General features: G+C 49.3%; 1 protein-coding gene across 3 annotated transcripts in view; it reads left to right on the forward strand.

Moving 5' to 3' along the window:
* Positions 1-13,816, forward strand: part of LOC142587339 (isoaspartyl peptidase/L-asparaginase) — a 712,895-nt gene that overhangs the window by 555,250 nt on the left and 143,829 nt on the right. For all 3 annotated transcript variants that reach the window (XM_075698262.1, XM_075698261.1, XM_075698263.1), the window contains exons 3-4: positions 4,872-5,014; positions 7,405-7,571. In XM_075698262.1, the coding sequence (XP_075554377.1) occupies positions 4,872-5,014; positions 7,405-7,571 (310 nt within the window). The remainder of the gene's footprint in view (positions 1-4,871; positions 5,015-7,404; positions 7,572-13,816) is intronic.

The following is a 13,816-nucleotide window of genomic DNA, read 5'->3' on the forward strand; positions in this document are numbered from 1 at the left end:
CACACCGACTGAGCCACGAGTTCGATGCTTCAAAGCGGTACAAAAGCGCCTCTAGTGAACGCGGTGTTGCCTTAGCAACAAGCTGTTTCTAAGGCTCAGGCGTGCGTCGCTTGCTCAGGCGCACATTTCGTTGTCGCGCCGAACGCTGCGTCGCTCGACGCTCACCGCGTCCGATGCGGGGCGCGCAGTCGCTGCTCCGTAGCCCATTGTCTTACACCACTTGGCGGGTCGACGGGAACGCTGTCGCATTCCACTCTTGTAGGCGAAGCTTAAGCGTCCTCCAATTTTTTTTTCATAACTTACTCTTTAATTTAGGAGGCTGTAAAAGACAGGAACCTTAGGGGAGGTCTTAATAATACAGAACATTTAAATGCTTATTAGTCGGCTTTCACTTCATGGTAAGAAATTTCGATAAAGATATCCTTATGATAATTAAAAGCCTATCCGCTTGACAACGTTTTATCCAAGTTCCCCCTTTGCAAGCTGATACCGACTTGAAGGTGGTTCATATAGTGGGCCCCTGACATATGTTCAACCGTCAAACAAAGGGTTATTCCGAATGTTTCATTTCAGGAAGGCGTGTTACCCTCCTGCACTTCACTTCTGTTCGTAAACACGCATAAGACAAATGTGCTCCATGAAGAACGTCGTTAGTCCCAACGTACGAGCTACCGTAACTCATTTCGCCTATATTGATGTCATTCAGGCTTAGATAACACATGTACATTTTAAATCGACGCATCACGAATCCGAAAAGAGCTGCCCGCTACCAGCCCAGCTAGGTTTCTTTCGTTTTGTGCTTCTTCCTAGCGGCTAATAGTAGCTCATGGAGCAGTGCACTGGGTGTGGAATTGGCAGAGAAGGGTCTCTATACTGTCTCAACACATACCGAAAATTGCATGCCGTGCTGCTGGCCATTCCTAGAAAATTGTATATGAAACGCCCAGCCATTTGCAACACAGTTTTGCGATGGGAGAGTCCAGGTGAGAGACAGGGTGGTTATGGAGATGAAGACACGCTATTTTCTGCAGCAATTAAGGAACGAATGAATGAATGCCTTCACTTATTGAGAAAAAGGAAGAGAAAACATCGATGGAAGCACGTCTCAGCACATTAGGAAAGGACCGGGGGACGAAAAGAGCTGAAGTCCGGGTGGGAGGCGAAGTCGCAGTTTAGTTTCGAGAGAATATAAGCGAGAGTTGGTAAAATTGGTTGAATTTCAGTAAAGATGTGTGATGTGGCGAGTAAATGATTGGAGTCACCGCCCCGCATCCGTCCTTTCCAGTGGTATCAGCACCTGCCGTTCCTGGTAATAAACGTTTACTGAAAACCAACCTTGGTAATTATTCATTCGCCATACCTCGCCAAGTATTCCTTAGTAGCAGGGTCTGTGGATTACAATTGCGCTGTCGCGACATGTTACGACCATACCGTGACGCTTGCAATTACGGTTGCAGCACTCGTGACTCTCGCTGTTGGGGGCATACAATAAACACGTGTTTACTGCACCAGTTAGAGAACAGACAGTTTCGAACAGCGTTTCTCGCCTTACGTACGCTCAACGCAAGCGCAGCATGTGACGGTGCGCTTAATTTTTTAGACTGTGAATTTATATGCTTAAGAAGAGCGCTCATTAATGCAAAATTTTCATTGGCAGTGAGCAAAAGCGGCTGTCGTGCCTACGGTAGAATTGATTTAAATGGCTTTAATCCCATGACCATCATTTCCAACTTCCGTGGCATCGTAGTCGTCAAAACGGAATACATGTGACAGGAAAACTGAAAGGTTGATGAACGCAAGAGGGCAGAAGCTTGCACAAGACCTCAGGAAAACAAAATTACTTCTTCTGCAGCGTGGTCAGGGTGCGGTGCTGTCCTTTCACCGTTTACTAAAAATCCCCCAAAATACGAACAGAGGCCGACAAAAATGCGGGCATTTTGGGAAATGTGAAACTACTGGAAATCTCACGACAGCATTAGCTTAAATATAGAAGTTGACCTAAAAATTAAAAAAAAACACCTTAATGTTGACAGGGTGGCGAAATATTGGCACAAATAAATTGGCTGTTGAAGCAGTTCAGCTGAAATTTGATGGTGCGAATTAAGGCGAGAATGTGGGCAAGTATTGGAGAGGTCGAGTAGGTCCTGTGGTCGACGCCAATCCCGGCAGTTGTCAGGGGACTGCACGTATAAGCGAGATGCCTGCTGGTCAGCCGTAACACGGTGATTCGGGTCTGAAATTTTGGACGCGGACTCCATCAAATTAAATGCAGTGCACTATACGGCGTCGTTTTTCGATGGCTGGTATCAATTCTCGGGCAATGAGGATGGGAACAAATTGCCTCACGTGCCGACTGACACGTTCCTCTAACTGCCAATATTCCCTACCCGCCGTAGTTGCTTAGTGACTACGGGGTTCGGCTGCTAGTCACGAGGTCGCGGGATCGAATCTCAGCTACGGCAGCCGTATTTCAACGGGTGTGAAATGTAAAAACACCCGTGCGCTCAGATTTAGGCGCACCTTAAAGAACCCTAAGTGGTCCAAATTATTCCGGAATCCCCCACTACGGCGTGGTTTATAATGAGATCGTGGTTCTGCAACGTAAGACCTCATAATTTATTACGTAGCATTCGTTAAGGATGTCCTTAGCAGTCGCACAACTCTTGAATACAAGCGAGTGCCAGGAGTTGTGCGCGGCATCTTTGAGTTTGTTGGTAGCCTTGATGGCGTTTGATACCTGCTAGTCTACATTGAGGCTGTATTATAAAGGCGGAACGGCTACATGGTAGACAATATGGAGAACAGACAAATCCCGTAAACATATTACTGCACAATAATTTTAAATAGCGGTATTCCTTCACGCACGTGAATAACCGTGACAGGAGGCTACATTGTGAACTAACTCCAAGCACTATATAGGTCATATCCAAAGGTCTATCTGGCCCGGTGTCGAGTAAATATCACGTAATATTGCGGGCAGCTGCGGTAATAGCATGGACGACGACAGAGAGAGAGTTGGCACAATTCTTGTGTTGGGCCTTTTGCCTCAATGTGAAAACCAGAATGTCCATGTATATATTTTACTACTTAAGCACATCTCGATATGCAGCTGCTGCGGTAGCCCATGAGTGCGAATAGCAAAGCCGCTAGGGAAATAATTGGGGGTACCTTAACGAAATCGATAGGTCAAAAGCAAAATCCGCCCTCGACGGCGTCTCTCGTAGACGCTGTGCGATGTTCGGACGTTAAGAATGTGTGCCGACTTACGAAAGGCTGCCACGGAATGCTTCTGACTATTACCTTAGCTTGTTTACTCCGCAGCATAAAAAACGCAAAAAAAACAAAAATTAGAGGACGCCTAAACTTCGGCTTGAAGAGTGGAACGCGATAGCGTTATCGCGCCCCGTTCGCACCACCGACTCATTCGCACGGCATGCTCTTCACGGGACGAAGGGGAGAAGCGGGTGAGCGGCGCGCCACCTGTCGGGGCAGCGCCGTATATTGGAGGAGGGGGTCTTCTCTGTTTGCCGCAAGATGGCTCTGCGTGTGCGCCAAGCGCAGAAGAAATGTAGCGGAAACGTACTTCGCTACTCATTTAACGGCGACTTCTGTAACTTACGTGCTCATAATTACCGATATACACCGCAGTATAACTTTCTACGGCCTGTTTCTAAGACAACACCGCATTCACTATAGGCGCTTTGGTCCCACTTTGAACCATCGAACTCATGGCTGAGTGGTAGCGTCTCCGTCTCACTCCGGAGACCGTGGTTCGATTCCCACGCATCCCATCTTGCAATTTGTTTTTGTTTCTGAATTGCCTTCCGGGATCTTTCACTCACGGCCAACGCCGCCGACGCCGACACTGACGACACCGGCTTTTCTGCGAGACGAGCTCCTTAACGCTGTCGCAGTAAAAGAACCGTATCGAAAGCCCAGAATCAATCATCGCTCGTCGCGACTAAACGCTCTAAGGATGATAAGTCATTTGCGGGTGACGAGCGGCTACGCTTCTTCAAGAACACTGATAATGCTGGCGGGACGAGCATTGAGGCGAAGTTCAGTGCGCAGGGTTAGCTTTTAATTACTTTATTTTTGTTTTGTTGACATCATCACCGCGTCGCCGCGGGAAGCTTGAAAAGTTTAAGGTCAGTACGCCACGTGGTGGCACTCACGCAAACTAAAGCGTCGAGTCCAGAGACGCTGGATGCCCACAGAAAATCGGTGCGGCTCAGGCGAGTAGCACGAGGTTCCATATGCGACTGCGCCAAAGTTGTAAGAGAACAGGTAACTAGAACGGCAAGGCAGCCATCACTGTTTATTTCAGCTCATCCCAGCCCCCCACTTGTTCATCTTCGGAAGCACCTTTATCGCTTATTCTTCTTCGGCTAGGTTACAATACACTATTGTGGAATGACTGCAACACTAACAAGTTGAATGTACCATGTGAAAAGACGTGTAGCATAGACTAATAGTACCTGATAACGTTTCAATTCTGGTTTCGTTGCAAGTTCCCAAATATTTTCTCAAGCTTTAGCGGCCACTCAACAGAACTGCTGAACCTGGTAGCTAGTTCCAATGTCTAATTCACAACTGTGCAAGTGAAAATTTAAATGTATTAGTACCGTAAAGTATTAGTGCAAGTTCAAATGCTTATGTTGCGTGGTCGTATAGATCATATGTCCGGTGCAGTTGAGCAGTAAAGCTGTTTACTTTGCTGTAGAAGACGGTAGTATGTAGTCTATGTAAATGTATGAAATATCTGCAAAACTGTTGCTGTTCTAAAGGAGGAATGTATCTTGCATTTTAAGGAAAACAGCAATTAAAGCATGAGTTTTACAACCTCCCTAAGTCTTATTGTGTTGTTGCAGGCTTTGGCTCCTCACTTACCAATGAAGGTAGCGTGGAGATGGACGCGCTGATCATGGAGGGCACACTCATGAAGGCGGGTGCCGTGGGCGCTGTACGCACTGTGCGCAACCCGGTCACCCTGGCGCGCAAGGTTATGGAGGAGGTGACTACACTTTGGGAATTTTGTCTTGCATGAATTGGGCATTTTGTCACTATGGATTGCCCCATATGCTCTTAGGAAAACCGTTGCGGTAGCGTAATAGCTATGACGTTGCGCGGCTAAGCTCGAAGTTCCGAGTTCAATTCCGGCCACGGCGATCGCATCCCAGTGGGGGCTGATATGCAAAAACGCTTACCATACCACGCATTATGTGCATGTTAAAGAATCAAGGTGATCCATATTATTTTATGGTCCTATGGTATGCCTCATAATATTGTGGTTTTTGGCATGTACCATCAAGCCACATCGCCAACTTTGTCCACAATGTAATTGTTTTTCTTGGCCTTGAGAAGAAGTTTTGGTAATTATGATGCATTTCTTGTTAAGGTATGTCCTTGGCCCCCTTAGGCACCTGAGGGCTCGTGCCGCCCGTCAGTTGGCGCAATATTAATTGTATAAATATTCAGAAACTAAATATGTGTTGTGGCGCACAGATTTAGGAAATCAGCTGCACAAGCTGCAGCCTGTAATCCCGGCAATTCCTTCAATGCAGTTGGACCTGCAGTTTTTAGTGGCTTTCCGTTACCATGAAAAAAAAAACATAAAAAGACGGACAGTAGAAGTACGTTTGCGGGAATGCTGCCCTGTAAGCCATATTCAGAAATGGTTACGATGCTCCTCCACGCCACAGCACACTGGGGACGCTACAGCAGGGTACTCTAAGACAGAGTACAGATGAAGTCAGGTCACCAATGAGCAGGGATTTATTAACCCGCAGAGTGCTTATTACAGCATGCTCATCAATATGCCTGCCAAACAAGTAGCGATCTACCGAGCATGAGATATCAATAGAGGGAAGGTCCCACGTAACCATCTTGTAGTGATCTTGCAGGGCATCTCCAGCAGCGAGGAAGCACTAGGCTGTTAAGAACTATCCCGGGGAATTAACCCGGGGATGATTCTCGGGAGACCAGTGGGCATGTCTCGGTGACACATGCAATTCGGCTCTGGAGGGGACAAGCTTGGTTTGCCTAGCAAATTAGCTCCACTGAGCCAACCATGTTAGCCTCATTCCCGCCATGTGGCAGTTCACGAAGTGCCGCCTTGGCAAATGGCCGTCAACATGTGCACGTTGCGGATGAGGCTCAAGAAGGCACCTCAGTCCCCACAAGGAGTTAAAGAGCACCTACTTACAATAGTTTATTTAGGAGACGAAAGGAGCCAACATATCGTTACCGGCACATTTTGGAAACTGTGTGAAAGTGCAGAAAGGGGATGCCGAGAGCAGTTTCAACAGTTCGGTCTTGTGATAACGCAAGAGTGGCAGCAAGGTATCATAATTAAACTGCATACACAAGAAAATGTGCTCCAATGTGGGCAGGTCTCTCACGTCCACAATTTGTGTGCGTGCGTTTCTTCTTCAGCCTTATCCCCGACGCAAGACAGCACTCTTTTGCGGCTTGCCATCATTAATCACTTTTCCCTTAGTGTTTATTTCACATTGCTGCGCTGTAGCTCAGTGCCTTCATGTGTTCTCTTGGCAGCTGGTGCTGTATAATGCCCTGTTCAACATCTTTCATGTGAGAGTTCCAATATTATTTACGTTTGTATCTCGGCACAACAATAGAATGTTACAAATGCGGTGTATTCTAGCTATAGCATTGCAGTGATACAGGTGGCTGAACCTTTATTGTGGAAAGCTTTGCGTACACTGAACGAAGACAACAAGAAAAAGACACAGAGACCAGCGTAGTTGTCTTCGTTCAGTGTGTGCAAAACTTTCCGCAATGAAGTCAAACCAAGCAGCCAGCCTTTTAGACTTACTGACTGAACCTTCTTTCATTCGCTTAGTTGGCACAGATACATACTTGTCATTATACAATGCAAAAATGCAAAAGGAAGCTTAGGACACTGACGGCGGCACTGTCTTCTTCCTTTTTCATGCGCTGTACTGTCAGCGCAAACTTAACGAGAATAATTTTTCATTGACTGATGCGTTGTTTGAGACTGTTTCATTTCCAACTTCAGCTGCATTGTACACTTGGGACTACTCCCTGCTTACGAATTTGCCGCAGAGCGGTTAGACGTCCCACTTCCATGCCATTAAACATAACATGGTACTCCGATCAATTATTTCTACTTTGCGTTCTCAGTTAAGCTGATTGTACATTGACAAGTATGTATTAGTTCCTGCATTATTTTACACCGGCTTCAAATGCAAGATGCATGCTGTTTGGCACTCACATCTCGATTGAATAGGAATTCATTCCGGATCCAAGCTATGTGTGCAACGGTTAGGCTGTTGGTTAAGACACAACTAATAAAGTTTGAGAAAAAATCATTTGTCCGCACCGCGAATTCTTTTATTACATTGTGATCCCTGTTCTGTGCAGACCGAGCATGTGTTGTTGGTAGGGCCAGCAGCAGATAGCTTTGCACAAGAAATGGGGATCCCACCAGTGGACAATGGCTCGCTCGTCTCTGCTAAAGCCAAGCAGAGGTTGGAGGAGTTCCAGTCCTTTCGCAACACCGTGCAACGATCCATCAACGTTGACAAAAAGTGAGTGAAGGAAAGCAAGACTCTATTTAACCTTGCTGCTGGGCGAGTTTTTATTTATTCGATTACCTCAAAGGCCCTTAATCAAGACATATTGCTTGAGGTGTGTACATTCATGACTTGTGCATACATTCACAATTAGTGCGTACATTCACAAATAAATGCAATCGGTACTGTTCTGGAAAGCAGCACAATTGGATTAGAGCGCGACATGTGGATGCAAGTAATTCCATCGCTTTGTTGTTTGTACGAAGAACGGTCAGAGCTGGGCAGAAGTATGCGGGCAGCAGTGATAAGCAGCTGATAAATTACTGGGACTACGGTGAGGTGGTGTGATGACAGGAAAACCAAGCTGCGAATAATAAATCTTTTGGAACACGCAAAGCCGACAAGCTCGGCGCCTAGATTCTACGCTGACAAGGTTAGCACGTTATTTAAGGTCTCTTACATTTGGGGACACCAAAGGGAAAAATTCACACCACTAACACGGTGTGCTCTCATCGTTCCAACCAAAGCTCAATGTTTTTATAATTCATAAATTTATTCTAGTACCTTTCTAAAAAGGGGCCTCACGATGACTCAATACAACAGATGGTTGACTTATACAACACATTTTTGTTTCGTTGATGTGGAAGGCTTCTACTTTTTTCTTGGTCGGCTAATTCTTATGGTGAGGAAAAAATTTAGTGTCGCTGAAAAGCGCCAAGCATCCACATTGTGAACAATGCCCTTTAATGTGCGAATGAATGTTTCCCCCATAATGACGTTTTGTGTAACAAATGTCTTGTGTTCTCACAATGAGCCGTTTGGCGGATGCATACTTTTCCACACGTTAGGGGCAAAAGTATACAAGGCAGGATCTTCATTGACAAACGCTAGCGATGCTTGACCGTGCACTTGTATTACTTTATTTAATTAGTGATGAAACTCTGCCATGCCGCACGGCGCTATGTTACCGAGCTTTTTAGGTGCTTAAAAAACTACTTACAGACCATGCCTTTTACCTACGTGTTTTAGGTGATGCCCCATCATAAACGCATACGCTATAGACACATTTTTTTTGCTGTCCTTATCCTTATGATGTTCCTACTGAAAGCCTTTACATACATAACGAACCAAGTTATAAGCGGATCTACACTTCAAATGCTTTCCGTACCCTGAATTGCTCTTATGCTGATAACTTGGTGACTAAAATTTTCATTTATTTTTTTCCAAGCAAGACTTCCCCATTGCAGCACGCAGACATGCAAAAGCAGATATGCCGCTTGTTACGTCTTTTGAGTGTCGCCGACTGCATGACCAAGAAAGGTAGTACGTTGCGATAGTTGACACCACATCCAAAAACCGTAGCTTGCACTTCTTTGACAACAGTGAAATCTAGCCCTTGGCTGCTGTCCTTGAACACTTAAAGTGAAGCACTCTTCTGTCCAAAGCACCATGTTCAAATAAACATCCTCCACATAACGGGACATCTTCATTCCAGGGCCATTAAGGTTTGAATCGATTGCCTTGTCAAGTCTACTTAGGAAAATTCTAATTACCAGAGAAACATTCGAGTCCACACAGATACCCGAATTTTCGTTTCTACAAATCATTCTTCAACAGTGCAAAAGTGTGTTCAAGGTAAAAGGTTAATTGTTCGAGAAAGGCGTTAATCTACACGCCACATTTGTTGACAACTTCCATCTCATCGTTGTCTTCCGTTATATAATGCCTAACACTCGATAGTAAGAGAATATCCGGAATCTTAAGTTACAGATCATCGTCTATCCTAAAGAAATTGCAGCTTCCAATGTTATGCGTGCAGAAGTACGGTCGGTACTCATTGTTTATTAAAATGAGCAGATCAGCAACAGTGAAGGCCTTAGGGTGGTTTTTCTTATACACTCATATAACCAACTTCCATGAGTCATTTTCTGATACTATGGCTCCGAGCGAAACATAAATCTCATTTGCCTTGACCGAAAAAAAAACAAGATGCTCGCTGCACGAGCGCTTAACTGCTGAAACAAGTCAATCAAAATTTTCGCTTGCCAATCACGTGTCTGCTTTATCCCTAACCTTCCTAGCATTTACCCTGACACGAACAAAATGCTTTTTCCCGCTGTCATTGCCTTTTCTTGGAAGAATCCTGCAGGTACGTCAACAAAACAACCTTTCTTGTCTGAAGTAAGAAATAGTCAATTGTTCTTCGCGCCAATTTTCACCAAGATCTCTACATGTTCGTCTTTTCTGTCGCGGAGTCATAGACCTATAAACAAAATAAACGCACTCTGTGACCAAGTGGGGACGCTCTTCTGCAGCCACTCAACGCGACATGCATTTGACCAATGCTGCGTTTTCCGGTGGGGTGAAGGCCGACTGGAAGCGGAACTTCAGACCAAGTCCAAGAATCATTTTATATTCCTCCGGAACGGTAGAAATCCACGTAAAGCACGGGGCAGGCGGTTTATTGAAATTCAAGACGATGAGCAAGACGAGAATAAGGTGAAAGGAGGAGCCAGCGTTTCGACGAGTGGAAGCTTGTCTTCTTCAAGGCGACATATGCTTTCCTGGTGTGTGTGTGAAGTGATTTTTGGAAAGGAAACGGAAGAGATGAGTGCAGCGCCGTAACTGTCTCTCACAGGAGGACACCTCAACAGCACTGCACGGGGAAGGGGGAATGGGGAGAAAAGGATGAAGGAGAGAAAGACTGGACGAACGTGGGAAGGGGGAAAAAAAGAATGTGAGTGCGGGGCTCACAGCCGCGCTCTCAAGTGCGTCGCATTGCAGTAGTCTAGCAGTGCCGAGAGAGCATGCTTCACGATGGACGAGTGGGCTGCAGGGAATAGCAGCGCGGTCGCCGTATCGTAAGTCAGTCCCAGTCGCCGATAGACTGTACACAAGTCCGTGCGCTCCACATCGAAGGCAGGGCAGCGAAGTAGCAAGTGGTCGAGCGTCTCCGTATCGGCGCAGTTGCTGCACGCGGGGTCGCCAATTCCCTGCAACCTGTGCGTTCTAGCAGCCGTCCTGTAGCAGCCGACGCGCAGGCGAAGCAGGAAAGAGCGGTCCGCCCGGGAGAAGCCCACGCGGGGGAGGAGCCGAAGTGACGCACCCGCGGCGACGCGCTTGTCCGGGTGCTGCGCACGGAGCGTTCGCAGAATGGTTGCTTTGGCCACGTCGAAGCCGCTGACTGAGGTAGCGAGGGGGAAGCGCAGGGAGTGAGCCTGCTTTGCGAGGGCGTCCGCGGCTTCGTTCCCTTGCAGGCCGATGTGCGCTGGAACCCATTGCAACGCCAAATCGCAGCCCTGGCTGACGAGATGGCGGAGCTTTGAGCCGACGCGCTGCACCAATGGAGGTCCAAGGTAATCCTTCGCCAGCATACACAGTGCCGCGCGCGAGTCCGAAAGGATCGCGGCAGAAACAACACTGCGCTGTTGAAGCAGGAGATCAGCTGCTAGGTCGATCGCAGCAAGCTCGGCCACCGTCGACGACCACACAGCACGAAGGCGGCACTGCCGTGTAGCGCAAATATCCGGCGCCGTGCACGCTTCAGCACCAGAACCATCACTCGCCACGGAGCCGTCGGTGTAAACGAGCAGCCGGCCCCCTAGGCGCTCGTGTAGCAGTGCGGCCGTTTCCTGCTGCATAGCACAAACAGCTGTTTGACGCTTGGACTTGACGCCTGGCACCGTGGTGTTTACATCGAGTAGCGCGGAGGCGTGCGGCGATACCGGCAGAGGTAGGAGTTGCGGCGTCGACGCGACGAGTGCGCTGAACTCGGTGGCACGCTGGCCCATGCCCGAGCCCTCGAGGGTGTGGAGGCGACAAACGAGGCGTTGTCCCTGTGGCGAACGTTGAAGGCGCTCGATGTGGTTCATCGCTTGCTTCCGTGCGCGAAGTGAGGGCGGCCAGTCTCCCGCTTCGGCGAGAGTTGCTCCTACTTGCGAGTTGCGAGGAAGCCCGTAAAGTTGGCGAATTACGGTGCGGTGCTCCATGTCGATGGCGTTCCAGTTGGTGGCTCTGGCGTTCGTGAGGGGAAGCGCATAGAGTGCTCGCGTTGTTGCGACAGAGTTGTAAACTCGAAGCGCAAGTTGCGGTGTACAGCCACGACCACGGGCGAGCAGGGAGCGTGCGGCGCCAGCCACCTTCTTAGAATTCTTGCAGAGCTGGGAGACGGCGGCGTTAAAGTTGACCCGGCAGTCGATGTCAAGTCCGAGATAGCGCACTTTTCTCTGCCACGGGAGGGGGCAGAGAAAATGTCCGGCGATTTGGGTGGGGTGGGGCCATGAGCACCCCAGCCTAGGTGACGGCCTCGAGTCCTTGGACTCGGGCGGCTTCCTCGGCGTGCCGGACGGCCCACAGTTGATCGGCGAGGTCGTGACTGAGCAGGGCCGCCTCCCAACGCGCCCCTCGGTGCGAGACTGCCATTTCTATCCCGTTCGTCGGGAACTCCTGCTGCTGGCTACCGGCGCATGCCCACAGCATGTGCTGCAGCGTCGCTCTGGCTCCGCACGCTTTACAGGCGTCGGACGGATAAATGTCGGGGTAGCAGAGGTGAAGGATCGCCGGGTTAGGATATGTGTGTGTCTGCAATTGCCTCCAGGCAACCGCCTGTTTCTTGTTTAGTTTGGCGTGCGGTGGTGGGTATTTACATCTGTTCAATCTGTAGTGTTGCGTGATGTCTCTGAAAGTGGTCATGCGATCCCCCCACGTCCACTCCCGCATCGCTCTCGCGGTGGGCGAGACGTCGGGATTGCCGGCGGGCGCCGCGGCTCGGCATGTAAGTCCTCGAGCCGTGGCGTGGGCCGTCTCGTTTCCCGGGAGCGGAGGGTCCGTGTGGGCGGGGGTCCATACGAGGAAACTGTCGTTATTGCGGCAAATATTGCCCTGTTGAATTTGGAGAATGCGGGCCGCTTCCCGGGAGATCCGGCCGCTAGCGTAGTTGCGTATCGCTGCCTGCGAGTCGCTTATTATCACCTCGGCATCCGTGGTGGCCACCGCGAGGGCTATCGCTGCTTCCTCGGCCGCCTCCGTCTCTTCCGTGCGTATCGTCGCGCTCGCGACGCAAGTTCCGCTGTGGTCCGTGATTGCGACCGCGAAACCACGTTGCCGCTCGTAACGGGCCGCATCTACGTAGACAGTTTCTTTGTTGCTGCCGTATTTCTTTTGTAAATCTCGCGCGCGCCTGTTGCGCCGGCCAGCGTGATGCGTCGGGTGCATGTTCTTGGGCAACGGCGAAACGGCGATGCGCTCGCGAATCGGTGTGGGTATCGCAACCTTTTCGCCCTGCTGTGTGTAGTAGCTGATGCCCAGCGTCTCGAGGATGTGTCGTCCGGTTTTGCTTTTTGACAAACGCTCGTACTGCGCGACGTTGTGCGCTTCTATTATCTCGTTTAGGGTATTGTGTAAACCCAGTTCGAGAAATTTATCCGTACTGGTATTAATCGGCAATCCTATGGCACGTTTGTACGCCTTGCGGATGAGGCGGTCTAGTTTAGCTCGTTCGGCCACCTGCCACTTGAGGTAGGAGGCGACGTACTTTATGTGACTGGTTACGAACGCCTGTACCAGGCGGATCGTATTGCTTTCATTCATGCCACTATGTCTGTTCGTGATACGCATCAGTAACCGGATCGTTTCATTGACCGCACGCTCTAGTCTGCGTACGGTTTCGCCGTTGTGGCCGTTGGCCGACAGGTGCAAGCCCAGTACCCTAATTTTGTGAACATGCGGGATGATGGTGCCGTCAGATGTGACTACCCTAATTTCTCTGTCGGCGTGCTCGGCTGCGGAATCGGAGTTCTTGGGTTTCCGGCCTCTGCGCGTGGGTCTGTAAAGCAGGAGCTCCGATTTGGCCGCGGAGCATTCGAGGCCCGTGTCACGCAGATACTCCTGCACCGCGTCGACAGCCGCCTGTAAGGTTTGCTCTACGTGGCCGTCATTTCCCTCAGCAACCCAGAGCGTAATGTCATCGGCGTACAAGCTGTGGTGGAGGCCTTCAATCTCTGCCAATTTCTGGGGTAATCCGAGAAGCACGATGTTAAAGAGCATGGGCGAGATGACAGAGCCCTGCGGTGTGCCCGTGCAACCTATGTCTATGTCTTGCGATTCCAGTCCGCCGATCACTATGCGGGCATGGCGACCCGTAAGGAAGTCCCGTACGTAGTCGTACGTTCTCTCGCCCAGTCCCAATGCTCGTATGCTTTCAAGTATCGCGGCGTGTTTTACGTTGTCGAACGCCTTTTTGAGGTCAAGACCGAGTATTG

Source organism: Dermacentor variabilis, chromosome 7 (genome assembly GCF_050947875.1).
Source record: "Dermacentor variabilis isolate Ectoservices chromosome 7, ASM5094787v1, whole genome shotgun sequence".
Classification (NCBI taxonomy): domain Eukaryota; kingdom Metazoa; phylum Arthropoda; class Arachnida; order Ixodida; family Ixodidae; genus Dermacentor; species Dermacentor variabilis.